General features: G+C 32.0%; 1 protein-coding gene across 4 annotated transcripts in view; it reads left to right on the top strand.

The window, feature by feature from the left end:
* ARID1B (AT-rich interaction domain 1B) overlaps positions 1 to 16,656 on the top strand; it is a 526,614-nt gene that overhangs the window by 186,905 nt on the left and 323,053 nt on the right. For all 4 annotated transcript variants that reach the window (XM_031937578.1, XM_031937582.1, XM_031937579.1 and 1 more), the window contains exon 4: positions 15,692 to 15,802. In XM_031937578.1, coding sequence (XP_031793438.1) covers positions 15,692 to 15,802 — 111 coding nt within the window. The remainder of the gene's footprint in view (positions 1 to 15,691; positions 15,803 to 16,656) is intronic.

Raw genomic sequence — 16,656 nt, 5'->3', positions numbered from 1 at the left:
AAAAATTTAATCATTTTAGTGAAATTTTGCCAGGGAATAATTTTGGACCTTTTCTGCAGCATTTTAGAAATTTAAAACTGAATTTAGAAAATCATGTCTTTTTCCTTCTCTCTTCCAACTGTTACTTTAGGAAGGAACTCTTGAGAAAATTGGGGGTGGGGTGGGGTAAGATTTCCTTAAGTTTTGAATGAGGTGTAGTAGCAGCCTTCAGGTACCTTAACTTGATTACCCTAGTGAAAACAGATGCTGTTGGTGCAGCTTTTCTCAATAGTCTATAAGCTCCCTTCAGGGTTTCATTCTTACTTTATGCCTGGGGCACTGCTATAGCCTCATTTATGCTGGTAAGCTCTGTGCTTTGGAGATATTCAGTTGGTGGCAAGTGATTTGGGAAAAGAGGAATCTGCTATTGATGGCACTGAAATGAACTACACTTGCTGTAAGAAAATACCACAAAGCAGCTTGTTAAAGATTGGTCTTGGTTGAAGAATAGTGTTTAAAACATTAAAATAACTTGTTTAGGTGATAACTGAAAGCAGCACTTAAAGCCCAATCTTTGAGGTGATCAGGAAGTCAGGAGGCTTGCACACTAATCACTCCCTTTTCTTCTCTAAGACGAAAGGATTCAAACTCATGTTCATATGATCTTAAAAAAATTGTCCAATTAGAAGTAAATGAAGTAAGATGAATTATATTGGATACCATAATGAAGGCAAATTTTCATACCTTGTACAAATATTCTATTTTATTTATAGTTACTTAGCTATAATTTTATATATATTTAGTTAGGCTATAGAAGTCATATGAAATCCATTCTGATTTTTAGCTTCTAGTCTATAAAATGGTACAGAAAGGTGGTATGACCAAACTCATGTCACTACAATAAGAAGTAGGATTTTACCTAGAATTCTACTCATATACTCTGTTTAACAGTATTCCCCTACCAACATTATTCACTTTTATTGAACAGATTTTAAAAGTGCAGTATTTTAATATGTGTGGAATTTTTTGCAAAAGTGTTAACTTGCTTTTCTTTAATATTGGCTGGCATTTATCCAGGCAGTCAAAATAAAGGTATATCTTCATAATATCAATAATATTACCCAATTGATGGTCAGTGTATTTTGATTCCAGTTCTTTGTTACTAAAAATGAGGGTGTAAATTTTGGGGGGGATTATGGAACCTTTCTTTTTTGATCTCTTTTTGTGCATATACCTAGCAATAGAATCTATTGGTAAAGATATAGATATTTTAGTCACTTTGTATAATTTGAAGTGGCTTTCCAAAGTGGTTGTACCAATACGCTGTCCCATAAGCAATAATATTAATTTGTAAGCATGTCTTTCCAAAACATTTCCCGAATTGACTAGTATGGTCTTTTTCCATCCTAGCAAATTTGCTAGATATGAGTTGAAACCTTAGTGTTTTTCTGATTTACATTTGTGTTGGTCAAAAGGAACATTTTTCATAAAATTATTAATACTCTGTAGCTCTTTTAAGAACTATTTGCTCAAATACTTTGACTTTTTACCAGAGAATTCCTTTGTTTTTTTTTTTTTTCCCTTTGTTGTTTTTAAAGAAATCAATTTTTGACATGATTGGTACACTGGATAGAGCTTGGAGTCAGAAATATCTGAATTCATATCTGGCTTCAGATACTTAATTAGTTTTGTGACCCATGGCAAGTCAATTAATATCCTTTTGCCTCAGTTTCTCATCTTTAAAGTGGGGCACACTGAGGAAGGAAATGGCAGACTACTCAAGCATCTTTTGTAAGGAAACTCCTTTTTCTTGGCATGTAGAGTTAAATGTGGTTGAATGACAATGTCCACACATATTTCGGACATTCTAGGTACCTGTGAGGCTGAGGCTGACAGATTTCTTGAGCTTTGGAAGTTTTGAACTGCAGTGTAGGGGAGAGACATCAGATTGCTTAAGGAAAGGTAAACTTTCCCTGGTCAGAATCAGCAAATTTTAATTCCCATGTATTGGTCAGACATGGAATTTGTGAGTATCTTCTGAATTTCCACACTGGGCAATATAGGACAAATTTAAACCTAGATTTTTTTTTTTTTTGTGGGCTGAGATTGGTGATGGTGATGATGCTTCACGGTTTTATTTTTTTATATCTCTTTGATTTTCTACTATGCTCTTTTGGCTTTTTTGTCTTAAAGAATTATTTCCTATAACAAAGCTTTTTAAACTGTGATTGAATGTGGGGAGTTGTGAAGTTATGATTTATTTTCAGTAAACATTTGATTTGTATATCTATTTTATATAATTCTACATGTGAGATTGCATAAAAATTTCTTGGGCTAAGAGGGATTGCGAGTATAAAAAAATTTATATTTATAAAAAAAGCTTTGCTCTATAACAAGAATTTTGAACAAAAAGAAAAGAAAATACAAGGAAAGAATCTGCCCCAAAAGTTGCTTTGAAAGATCTTGATATTTTATTTCACTCCAAATTTTTTTTTTTAAGATTTGAAGTCTGCTGGAGAAGGGAGATAACATCTTATTATATCTCATTTTGGTAGCTTAACTTGTTTATTATAATTTAGCAGCATTCAATTTCAATTATTTTGTGTTAAATCTTTCCACTTACATTATTAGTTATTTTATCTAAGTAATTTCATATTTTTTCCTGAGTCTCTTTACATCATTTTGTAACTGTTTATGTGAATCTTTTAATGCTTCTCTATATTTGTTGTTTCTTATGGAGCAGTACTATTTCTTTACATTCATGAACTGCAGTTTTGTTTTGAAGTTTTCTGGTTGAGGGTTATTGATTTGGTTTCCAGTTCTTTACTGCCACAAAAAATGCTGCTATAAATATTTTGGACCTTTCCTTTTGTCATTCACCCTCTTGGAGTATGTACATAGCTAAGAAGTTTCTGACTCTCAAGGTTTGGTTATTATTTTTTTTCCCTTTTATTTGTATAGTTTATTTATTTTCCTAGCAGGGTTGTAGCAATTGAATAGCTCCACCAGTAATGGTAAATGCACTTGTCTTTTCACTTCAGCATTGAATTCCCTTGTTTTGTTGCCTGTTGTTTTGTTACCTGTCATCTTTCAATCAGATGGTGTGAATAGGATGCTTCATTATCATTCCTCTGAAGTCCAGATTTGTCATTACATTGATCAACTTTCTTAAGTCTTTTGTAATTGTTTGTCTTTGTATTGTACTATGATTTTTGTATCAATTGTTAGTTTACTTCCACTTCTTTTATTTTGTATCAGATATATATCTTCAAAGATTTCTCTGGAGAACCTATTGTTTAATGTTATAATGTTACATTATATTCAGATACCATAATTCCTCAGTTAATGAGTATTCCCTTTGTTTCCAGACCTTTGCCAACAGAGAGGTAACTGTATAATATTGTTTGTTACATAAGAGTTCTTTCCTTCTTTCTTTGAGGTATAAGCCAGTAGTAATAACTTGCAATCAACTAGTTTTCTGTACTTAGTTCCAAGTTTCACCTATGTTTTCTGTGTACATAGTTGCTTTCCTGTAGTTCCTCCAGTATATAGCATTTGTCTCCTGTCTCTTTCTGGATTGATTTCTTCCTTTCTCCTCTGGTTTGTTTGTAATACCATCATTTACATCTGAAGCTATATTATCTTTTTGGAGGTTATCTTGGTATATGATATGATCATTGGTCTCTGCCTATTTTCTTCCAGATAGCTTTCTATGTTTTCCTTTTATAAGTTTTTGTAATATATTGGATTTCTTGCCATCTAGGAGGGGGTAGGGTAGGGTGAAGAAGGGGAAAATCTGAAACACAAGGCTATGCAAGGGTCAATGTTGAAAAATTATCCGTGCATATGTTTTGAAAATAAAAAGCTTTTTTATTAAAAAAAAAAGTTTTTGTGAAATAGTGATTTTAGTGCTTTCTTACCATAGTAATGGGGTATTCGTTTCATTTATTAGTTTTGTGTTTATTTATTCATTTATTCATATATTGTGTTTATACATTTATTCATATATTCATATATTGTGTTCATTTATTAGTTATGTGTTTTAAAACAGATATAATCTACTGGTCTAGCTCTTTAATTTGCAAACTGTTTCAGATCTTTGTGATAATTAACCTCTTTATAATATAGTTTAGTATTTGGTTGTAAGAGGTTCTTGTCTCTCCTTTTCCTCCCCCCTTTGTTATCATTCCCATTGAGATCTGTGACCCTTTTTTATTCCTCATGAATTTTGTTACTGTTTCTTCTGATTATAAATTACTTTCAGTAGTATTGTTGTTTTTATTATTTTGAGTTGGCCCATACATGACCAGTTAACATTTCTCCAGATAATTATCCATGTCTTTATTGTTATAGTGTATTAATAAAGTTGCACTTATACAATACATTTGTGTCTTTATAAATTGATTCCCATATATTTTATGTGGTGTCTAGTTATTTTAAGAGAGATTGTATCTCTTCCTGATGGATTTTGTTGGTAATATGCAGAAAGACTGATTATGTAGTTTTATTATATTTGTAATTTAGCCAATGCTAGTAATATTTCAATCACAATTTAGTGAACTCTCTTGAATTACCTAAGAACACCGCAGAAATATTTATTATTTACTTTTTGGGGGTTAGTTAAATGCTTGAAAAAAAATTCCCCCCCTTTTTTTTTTCTTAGGGTTAGGGTTTTCTAGCTAACAGTTCAGAGAGGCAACCTGAGGAGCCAAGATGAAAAAAAAAATGTGGAAAATATATTTGTCTAGATCTGTTAGAACCAGAATAGAAAGAACCTATTTTTCATCTTCGTAACAACCACTGAAAGGAGACAGACCCAGGAAGCATTACAGGTAAAATCCAGAGAATATATATTATATAGCAAGAAATGGGTGAAAGTGATAGGCTCTACTCTAGCCTCACTTTGATTTGAAATATTCAAAGGAAAGCATGAGATACATACACAGACAAGATTTAATTTACAAATACATTCAGCAAAAAAAAAAAAAAAAAAAAATTCAAGGAAGGATTTGTTATAGGATGACAAATCATGAAAAAGAGTTTAAAAGGAAACAAAGCCTAAGAATTTTCAATTATAGTCTAGCAAAGAGGAAGAGAACAATGAAAATGAAATCTAGTGTGCAGCTCAGGTGCTGGCCACATTACTTCTCTCATCACTTTTTTTTTTTTTTGGTAAAGGGGAGGGTCAGGAAGCAAAATAGAAGAGAAATATAAGAAAAGGGGATAGAAATACTTGAAAATTTATCAATTTTTAATCAGTCTTTTTTACTTTAATATTTGTTTCTCACAATGATTGATTTCTATTGGTCCTTTTTAATTTTCAAGGCATCTGTTACTTATGTAAAATGTTAGACCTCTTGCATTTGGATATGGATTTTCCTAAGTTTTTCTTCCAGAGTTCTAATTTCTATTCTAGTTCTTTCCTTTAGAGCTCTCACTTTAAGTTTTGCTTCATTTCTTACTACTTGAATTCTACCTGGTCTTGTCTGTAAAAGTTGTACATATTATGGAATTAATGACTTTTGGTTGTACCCTAATTTTGTGTTGTTTTGAGTCCAGAACAAGCAAGTTCTAGCTATTGATATCTTTGGTCTTGCTATGATCTTGGTGTAAGTGCTTTAGTTCTTTTCTTGTCACTGATTCTCTTAACTGTCCAGGTGTCTAGAGCTATAGAGCCCTCTTTCCATGGCTCCTTCTATCAACTAAATTTGAAATTCTGATGTGTTAATCTTGGGTTAAAGTGATAAGAACTCTGGGATTCACCTTGTTCTTCATTCCCTTCCCTAGTTACCTATTTTGGGACATGCTTCACCAGTATGCCTCCTTTGGTTTCCTTGCCACTTTTTGGACAAGACCCTTTCTTCTCTCTCATTTTTAAAAAAATATTTTATGAATGATACTTGGTCACTACTTTTTCCAGTTCTGCCATATTTACTGATTTCCCGAACTAGTAAAATACTCTAATACATCTTAGAATATTGTTTACATATCTTTTGACTACTGATCATTTTTTTATCTCTATTGAACAATTGCTTTTTTCCCCCCTTTTTTCTTTATGTATTTACTCTCTTTGTTATCCAACCTTTGTCAAAATATTTGAAACATTTTGTAATCGTTCTAGCATAAAGTCTTGTAGTGATCTCTTTTGTCCATATCTTTTTTTTTTTTTGCTATTTTTTGAATCTTAATAACTTATTTCCCTGTCAAGTGAGTTTTTAATAGTAGCTAGTTTTAAAAACATAGTTCAGACACAAAATGACCTATTATTTCATGAGAATTCTTTCCAACCACTTCATTGAATGTTTATTAGGGGAATTTTTATTGAGGGGAAAGATGTTAAAATATTTCTTCAGTATAACAGTGTAAAAAATTGTGAACAAAAAAAGAAAAACCAACTCTAATGATACTTAGCTTTGTATTTGTATTTTTTTCATAATTCTATGGTATTTAAATTTCTAGATATTTTGTGGTTTATACATAAGCTTTTCCTTCCCCCCCATTTTTATTCAGCAAATATATTTTTTAATTCCTAACAGTATGTTAGACACTCATTAGTGTTAAAGTAATATATGATCATGACATTTCCTTGAAGCAGTTTATAGTGTAATTGGGGAGACAAAGCAAATTCACAAAAAAAGTTAAATAAAAAATAGGGACTGCAAGAGATAGACCTTAAGGTGAGAATGATCTTAGTTCAAATCTAGGCTCAGATACTTAATAGCTCTGTAACTTTGAGCAAGTATTTTTAATCTTCATTGTCTTCCTGCTCAAAAGATTTTTTAAAATAAAAAATAAAGTAAAAATAAGGTACTGTATGTTTATAATTTTTTAAACCACTTAATTTATTCTAGAAATGAAAAAGCTAGTGTTGAGGGATGGCTTAATCGGACACCTGCTTTTTAAATAGATTTACTGAACAAGAAAAGACATTAGATATTATATAGTCTAAATTCGACTCAGTATATAATCTTTTTCTACAATTTTTCTAACAAACACTTTTTATACCTCTTCTCTTACCTTACAGTTCCTGTGACCCATTTCTTACCCAAGACAGTTCATTTATTTAGTTTTTGGACAGCTCCCATTATTAGCCATTTTTCCTTATATATGGCAGAGATCTTCTGACTGGCAATTTCTGTCCATTGGCTTTGGTTTGATTTTATAGAACTGTACCAAAGAAGTTTAATGTAATCTCTCTTCCATATGACATTGCTCCAAATATTTAAAGACAAATATTATTCCTTTTTAAAACTTATTTTCCTCTTAGATTAAACATACTGAGCAGTTCCTTGTATGGTTTGGTTTCAAGTCCATTGTGGTTACCTTCTTATAGTTACCTTCCTAAAATGTGAACTAGAAAGGAATCTGGCCAGATCAGAGTATTACCTGTATCATTCTAAACAGTTTTGATTGAGACCAGTTCTGGAGCTGCATATACTGATGTACATTGAGCTTTCAATGTACTCTAAGATTTTTTTCTTTTTAAATATGAATTGCTTTTTAGAATTTTTAGCTCCTTTTCCTTCTTGATTAGAGATTTCTTTTTGAATCCAAGTTTTAGAATATATTGCCCTCTAATTCCAACTCATTTTTCTAGTCTTTAAAGTCTTTTTCTGATCTTATTTCTTTAATCTAATGTATATGCTATCCTTTTTAACTTTTTTAAATCTACAAATATGTTCATCATAGCATTTTTACTTTATTCTAAATCATTGAGAAAAATTCTAATGCAAAAAGGACATCAGAACTCTTAAACTCTATTAGAGAGCTCTATTTAGAATCCATATAGGAAGACTTTTCAAGTGTTATAAAACTGTAACACACACATATATAAGTGTTTTTCTTTTTGAACAACCTGCACTTCCCTCAGTACATTCCAATCATGATTTTAGTTCTACTACATCCTAATGATATTTTTTCAAGATCATTTGCAATTTTGTTTATTCCAAATATTTTGTACTTTGATTTGTATATAATTTGACACTTATAAGTATTTTTCTGAATTTCCCCCCCATCATTGAATTCAAGTAACTGCTGTGGTTTGTTTGTTTGTTTGTTTTTGTGGAGTTTTTTTTTCCATAAATGGTAAATTGTTTAACAATATATTTTCACCTTTTTAGTTTAAAATTTTCTTATTCACATCAGCTTTTTTTTTTTTTTTAAACTAGCAAGTAAATGCTTCTTTCCCTGGATAGTTGCTTTCCCCCCTTGCTCTAGAGCCAGTCATTCCTCACCGAAACTTTCAGTATTCCAGTCTCTAAGATTACAAATTGTAAAGCAATTCATTGGTTGAAGAGGTTTGCTTTTATTGGAAGCTGTCTATAGTAGTAGTATCACATAATTTTTTAAAAAAAGAAAACATTTTCATCTTAAAGAATTTGTAATGACCAATTTCTGTAAAAATTTTATCAGGGACTGAGAAATATGTATGTTCTTTAATGTTCCCCTCTACAGTATATTATAAGTCTTTTAGTTCTAATTGATCCACTATTTGTTTAGTTTCATATTTTCCCTTTTGTTTTATTTTTATTTTTTTAGATTTGTTCAACTCTGAGATAAGAACTTTAAAGTCTTCTAATATTATTCTAACCATATTCTTCTTTTTAATCTCTAATTTCTGTTCTGTTTATATCTCTGCTTTTGAGAAGTTTCTTATTTGAAAATAAAGATTTAGGGGTTTTCTTATCCAATCTATCAGGCTTTTTGTTTGATTGAATTGTTTAATCCATTCACACTTAAAGTTTATGAGTTATATTTTCTTCTATGTATCTAGTATTACTTTTTGTTCCTGAATTAGATTTAAAAAAAAAATCTTTCTTCTTCTCCTCCCCACTCCTCCCAAATCCATTCTTTGTCTCTATGGTCAGTTTTATGATTACTTTAATTATTTTATTTTAAAATAAATTTATTTCCACAACTTCTTTCTTCCTGACCCACAATTCCCTTAATCCTTTATTAAAGTATTTAGTAAGCATTTTAGTCAGTTAAAAAAATATTATTGTAACAATCAGAGCCTGTCCTCTCTAATCACTTTTTCTATCAGTTTACATTTTATACCTAAGTATTAAAATCTCTGTTAAATACTTTTCACTATCATGTGGGTTTCCTCAAGAAACTGCTTTTTTGTGGCAAACGTAAAATGTTCTTCACTGTATTCAAGGCTTTCTGCCAACATATATGTCTCTTGACTCCAACCTCCTGCTAACTACTCTCATGTCTGCATTACAGTTTCAAGTCGAGTTCCATGAATTGTTATTGCCTATCATATTTTTATATGATATTCTACATACTATTGCATCCATCCCCTTGTCACCACCTACTTAACTCTATCTATTTCTGGAAGATAGTTACTGAATGAACTTCTGAACTATGTCTATTAGGCTTCTTCCCCCTCCCCCCCCCCCCCCCCCAATATGGTTGAGGCACTTAGGCTTTTAATCTTAGATTTTGTACTTGTTCTAGTGACTAGGATAGGGGATTCAAAAACGAAATTTTATTGTGAGATTTTTCTCCCAGGACCCTCTCTTCCCAGATATCTCACCTTCTAGTTTTGATCCATTTCTATTTCTGAATCTCATTTACTTGTTAAATATGATTATTGCTGTAGTGATCCTGATTCATTCTTTATTTTATTGAAATTAAGATGCAATTAAAGTTTAAATTTAATCTTAACCAATGTTAATAGAAAATGGTATCTAAAATAGAATGATTTCTCCCTCCTCTCCCCTATCCCCCATTCAACTTCACTAACCTCATAGTCATTTTATCTTCGGCTAGTCGCATCTTTTCTTAAAATTGGGAAGTGAAGATAATTTTCATTTGACTATTTAAAGATTTTCTTTGTTGACTGAATTATATAAGACTTTGTTACAAAGTAGAATAGGTTTGTTCCTGGGTAAAAAAGATGATCAAAAAAGACATAAGAACTATTCTTGGTATTTGAAGATGAGATTATGGCACAGATGGCCATTTTCCACCTTTTCTTTTCCTCTGGAAAGGACAGAACCTTTCCACTGAAAAGAACAGAACAAAAATGTCTTACAGGAAATTTATTAGCCTTGCAGAGAGACAGTATGAGAATGTCTAGCGACCCTTGATGAATTCAAGTTACTTCCCATAAGAATCTACATATAAAATCAAATTTTTTTTTTTTACATTCTACCTCACAAACCCATTATGTCTTCTGCTAGCTATATCTTTTCCTGAAATTGAAGTAAAGATATTTTTTATTTGACTAAAGAATTGTTCCTGAAAACTTGGCAAATAAGATTACTTAGCCATTTTTGTTGAATTTGAAAAAAGGTACCACACATTGTTAAAGTGAAAATGTCCTGATTTTCAGTGAGGACACCTGCAAACCATAGGCCAGAAAGCTTGATTTTGATTCTCGGGAAATTTTAGAACAGATTATTAAAGATATGGTTGGCCAGGGTATAGCTAGTAAAGCAATGACTGTAAAGAGCTAGCATGGCTTCAACCAGAATAGATTATGCTCTTTTATAAGCTATTTTCCTTAAATAAACCCTTTTAAAAGGATTACTGTGTTAGTAGGTAAAGGAATCTTGTGTATATGTTTAGATATTTAACAAATTATATATTTGTTATTGAGTTGTTTTCAGTTGTGTTTCGACCCTTTTCTAGGGGTTTTCTTGGCAAAGATACATTTCCTTCTCCAGCTAATTTTACAGATGAGGAAATTGAGGCAAAAGGGGGTAAATGATTTGTCTCTGGGATAACACAAATATCTGAGTATCTGAGGCTTGATTTGAACTCAGGAAAATGAGACTTCTAACTCCAGGCATATTGGTATATCCACTGTACCACCCAACTGACTCCTTAGCTTTTAATAAAGGTTTTGTTAAATTTGTTAAATTATTTCATATTATTCTTAGGGAGAAAATAGAGTGGTATGAATTGGATGATAATACTGTTAGATGAATTCAGAACTAGTTGGGTAGCAGAATAAAAGAAATGTTTTTATAATGCAGTGTCAATATGAAAGGATGTCTCCAGAGATCTGTACTCTTTAATTTTCATCACTGATTTGGATAAGGATGGTGTTTGTTCAGCATCAAGTTGGGAAGTGTAGCTAGCAGAATGAATGGTAAAGTTAGTCTCTGAAAGCATTTTGTAAGACTAAGAGCAATAAACTCTAATAAGATAAAATTCAGTAAATAGATTTATATTTTGGTATTAAAAATCTGTTCCCTAAGTACAAAATGGAACAAAGGCAGAAGTTTTAAAATCAAGATGAGGGCTTTGATGAATTGCAAGCTTTTTTTTTGGGGGGGGGGTTGTTTTTAAAAAGCATTTATTGATATGTTCTGCTTCTTTCATTCACCAGTTATTCCAAGTAATTCTCTTCTTCCCCTTCCCAGAGTCATCCCATATGACAAATAATATATTGAAGAGGAAATAAAAATAGCAATAACTGATAGATATATCAAATAAGTATGAAAACATGCATAATATGTAATACCTGTGGACTTCCACATCCAAAGGAGTAGTTGGGAGGGTCTCTTCATCCTTCTTTATTCAATTCATTCTGTATCTTTATTGTTTTGTTACATTTAATTTTGATTTTTTTGGTGATAATTCTTTCCATTTATATTGTTTGTAGCTTTTGTGTATATTGAACCATCAGTTTATATTGGTCCCTCCATATTTCTCTGTATTCTTCACACATTGTTTCTTCTAGCTCAATAATCTATTACATTCACGAATCACAATTTGTTTAGCTATTGCCCAATGATAATGTACTTTAATTTCAATTCTTGGCAACACAAGAAGTATTGCACTAAATATTTTTGGGCTCATGAGGACTTTCTTACTGATGATTTCTTGTAGTATAAATCCAATAATGAAGTCTCGTTCAAAGTATATGAACACATTTGTCACTTTATTTTTGATAATTCCAAATCGCTTTGCAAACTGCAAGTTTTTAAGATGAGTCAGCAAGCCCAAAATTAAGAGGAACACTGCTTCTAGACAGTTGTACTGTACTCTTCCCTTGTCAGGTCTCATACATTGTGTTCTGGACAGCACAATTTTGGCACAACTTTCATAAGCTGTAGAGTATTCAATAGTGGACAGCCAGCCTTGTGAAGGTCCTTGAATTTCTTTGCATCTATTGCAGGAACTGGAATTCAGAAGAAACCATGATAGGCTTCTTTAAGTATTTGATGGTTGTCCTATGCAGGAGAGATTAAATTTGGTCTTTAGCTTCAGAGTGATAGGTTAGAACATGTAAGTGGATACATTTATGCTTGATGTTAGAAAAATGTTTACTAAAAATTAAAGCTATCTAAATATGGAATAGTTTACCTGAAAAGAAAGGTGATAAGTTCTTTACCATCCCCTAGACATCTTTATGCAGAGACTGGTTATCCACTGGTTGGAGGTTCTATATTGGGGATTCTTTTCATGTATGAGATGGATGGCTTGATAACCAGAGTTCTCTCCCAACTCTCAAATTATGTTTAGTCTGTGAAAATTCTTCACCATCTCATTTGGGCATTTGGGAGTACTATTTTCACACTTCTAGTTTGTTTAAAACATTTCCTTTTTAATTCATGAAAAGCATGCTTATGAAAGCTGTCGTGAGTGATCATGAATTTGCAAGTTTGTTGATGAAATGAAGAGAGAAATTACTTTGCTTAAAAAAAAAAAAAACCCTCAAAGTAAAAACCACATTCCACAAGCTTGGTAGTATTCTATTTCTGTATTATAATAGTTTATCATTCTGTTTTGTATCTGTCTTTCTGTGTGTTGAAAACAACATTTTCTCTGTCTTTCCTGATGAACTCATTCAAATCTCTGTAAAGATGCTTTTTTTTTTTTTTAAAGAATTCTTTCCATCTCAGTCGATTGTTACTCTCAGTTGTTCAACAAGTAATTGTTGAATGTATATGTGTGCATACAGTAGGTACTGTGAGGGATAGAAAGACTGACTGAATGGAAACTTTAGGCTCTTAGGAATAGATGAGATGTTCATGTGCTTTGTCACATTTGTGCTTATTTGTTTGTGCTCATTTATCAATGTTCTCATATCATATGCAAAAGTAAATCCTAACATAAAGATGGCCTTGGAAACAGATTTCTACATTTTAAAATAGCATTAAGAGTCATTGTTTCTGAGTTGATTTCATATGTTGTATTTGTTCATGTATATGTATTCACCAAGTAGAGAGGAGAGAAAAAAATTACAGACCATTCATGAAATTATGATTTCTGTGGAAACATTTGATAGTGAGGGGTTAAGGCTGTGATTTCAGTTGGTATTATTGATCATGTCAATGCTCTCCTGTATTGTCTTAATTTAATCTTTATTTTTGAGCTAATTATCTTGAGGGAGAGCAGACTCCCAATACCTAATCAGTACTTAAATTCCACTTTGGGTCATTCTGATGAAATTTATTTTCTTGGTTTTATTTCTGAATGCACTATCTAAAATGTTCTTGGCAGTTAGAGTGTTGGCAGTTTTGGAAGGAGCTAATTATTTTGAATTTTGAAAGCATGAAATGTCATTTTTAATGTCTCAGGAATATACTCTGATGTCTTCCATATTCTGTCAGATTAGTGAGGGTAATCTTATGTCTGAAAGGACAGCATCTAAATTTCAATTTGTTCTGATTCCTCTTGTAATGGTCTTTTTTCCAAATTCTCTTAGAAAGCTGGAATTTATTTAGTTTGCATAGGGAGTAAAAATGAAGTTAAAAGGTTGGACATAGGACAAATCTGTTGCTACTGTTTCTTTAGATGAAGTTTATTATAAGGGTCTGAACTGTCACTAGATAGTGTGTGTGTGTGTGTGAGAGAGAGAGAGACAGACAGACAGACAGAGAGAGAGAGGAAAGCAGAGGTTTGTTCATTTGTTTGCCTATTGTGAAGCTGTCTTTTGCACCTTTATGTGCTTTTGTAATAGGGTGAAGTCTACTGAATGGAGGCCTTGTGCCTTCTGTTGATTTTAAGCCTTAGATGTTAATCCACAGGAACCTGCTGGTCTACACAGCAGGGAGGGCTGTTACAAGTGGAAATCTGGGATTGGGAAGGGGAGAGAGAGAGAAAGAGAGAGTGAGAGTGAGTGAGTGTGTGTGTGTGTGTGTGTGTGTGTGTGTGTGTGTGTGTTTTGGGGGTAGGAGAAGAGTGATAATCATTTAGCAATCAGCTTTTGTCATCGGTGAGCCTAATTGTTACCCTCTGTTGATAGCCAGATTGAGAAGTTGCCCTTTTAAGTATACCTTGATTTTACTTGACATATGTATGCCCATGATAGGGAACTTTATTGTTGTTCTAATACTAAAGAACCTAAAGTAATTTAGTTCTGATGCAAGGAAAGGCGGCAAATTTTTAACACTCAACTGTGGTTTTTAATTCTGATTTGTCCCCTAATCAATATCTATACTGTTTTATTCTGAAGGAGAAATGGTTGAATATAGAATTTTATTGTTTATTTGGTATGTTTGGATTAATCCTGACTGTACCAATACTTTAACTAGTTAAGTCTAATTTAGTAGAGTTTTTATTCTGATGAGTGTAGCTATTGGACCAGAGTTTCTTGGCTGCAACTACCTTCTTTTTAAAGAAGCTATGTAATTTAAAGTGTGTGTACTGTATGAGAAAGGGGTGGGGCATGGAGACGCTTTTTATAAAATTTTAGCCGAAAAATATTATCTTTATAAATAATATTTAAGTGACACGAAAATTGGAAAGGAGAGATATAAAATGTGTTTCATTTCACACAGAACTGAACTGTTTGGGAGACTGGGGGACAGAAACTTTTAAGGTGTGATGTTTTCTTTCCCCTTTTCATCTCCATAATCAGAAACTGGTTCTTCAAGTTGTAGTGCCAGTTAGACGTGCTATAATGAGTATTTCACATTCTGCCCTCCTCCTTGACTTCAGGTGTAAATGGCGGTAATACGAAATAAATATTTAGCGTTTTGGCATCGTTCTTCAGCTAGAGATCTGTAATGAGCAGGAACTTGCTAATATAAAGTAAGTTTTATACATTATTGTAGCTTGGATTGCATAACATTGTTTTAGCAAAAGGCTTAAACCATATACCATACCTTTGTAAAAATGTTTGAGGACATGTAAGACTAGAATAAGGTTATGTTGTAACAAATTTATGAGACCTACCCAAGTCCCAGCACCCTTATTTTCCTTTGCAATGCTTAAAAACACTGCTAATTAAAAAGGAATAGTTCTATACAGTGTATGTGTGCGTGCACATGCGTGCACGTTAAATATTGAGGACACTGAGTTTAATAATATTTATAATGGTATTTCAGGCAGGGATTATGGAAGACAAATGAGTAACAAAATGAGTTGCTGAAGTTGCTGATTATACTAATGTTTTTCAGAGGAAATACTACAGGATAATCTATCTAAATTAATATTTAGTTATGGGATATGACTTTAAGACTTATTGGAGAGTTTGGTTACAGTTCTTTTATTCTTTTGCACAGCCCAAATCTTATGTAATTTTATTTGTTCTTATAATTAAATTGTACACTATTGTTGAGTAGATCTTTGACCATCTTTTCATTTTAAAAAAAATGTTGGAAGTCATAATAGGGATGGCATATATAGGATTTTGGCAAAGTAAAACTTGTCAGTGTACACATTTAAAAACATTATTTTCTAATTTACCAATTATGTCATTACCAATGAAAGAGATTTATGTTTCTTTGGTTTTGTATTTATTTAGGACATGTCTCAGGAAGGCTATGGAACTAGATCGCAACCTCCTATGGCACCAGGAAAGCCTAACCATGAAGATTTGAGCCTAATACAGCAAGAAAGACCCTCAAGTTTACCAGTAAGACATTAATCTGCCTGTTGTGGAAGTGTAATTAATGTATTGAAAAATGAGCCATTGTTGATTTCGCCTATGTTAATTTGAGAGATAAGAAGAAATCCTTGAATTAGAAATCTGTTTTTGGAGTTTTAGAGTCTTTCTTTTCAAAGGACTTTTTTTTTTTTTTTTTTTTTTAAAGAAGGCAGATACCATTAAGTAATTACCATTAATTCTGATGATAGTTTTTCTTCAAGGAACTCTCACTGGTAATTATTTTAGTTGCTGACTTTTCTATCATTGGTCATAATCAATAAAAGAAAAATGGATGTATACTATCCATTTTTTGCTGATTTGCTAATGCTTCAAGTTGCTTTTCACTTTGTACACAGAAACACAGATAAACATCCCCACCCCCTTCTATGCTCAACCTCTTCCCCCCTCCCCCCTTTATTTCCCCCAATTTCATTAAATCTAAATGATGACATAAAAAAAATTAAGGTATTCTTTAAAGTTTTAGCTCTCTTTAACCTTTTAATAGTGGGAGAATGGCTCATTTACCTTATCCCATTTTTTTTTTTTTTACTCCAATGAAAGTTTTTTTCTTTTACTAATAAACATGAAAAATTTGTGAAATACGTAAGTATGCACTCGGCGTGTTTGCACAAAACTCAGTATTTGTGTTATTGGATTATTCCTTTGAAACTCTTAAATTAGTAAATTTTCTTTTAGTTTCAGATTATCCTTTTAGGCAATTTTATCTCTACTTGATTTATTTCAATTTCTTGTAATCTGGAAGATAAAAGGCACGTTTCTTAGTTAACTTTCTTTGTTAAAAATATCCTGCTACATTCATAGAACAGTCAGTATGGCTCATA

The sequence above is a fragment of the Sarcophilus harrisii genome, chromosome 4 (genome assembly GCF_902635505.1).
Source record: "Sarcophilus harrisii chromosome 4, mSarHar1.11, whole genome shotgun sequence".
Taxonomy (NCBI): domain Eukaryota; kingdom Metazoa; phylum Chordata; class Mammalia; order Dasyuromorphia; family Dasyuridae; genus Sarcophilus; species Sarcophilus harrisii.
Note: the sequence above shows the minus strand (reverse complement) of the source record. Positions and strands in the feature narration are given on the sequence as shown.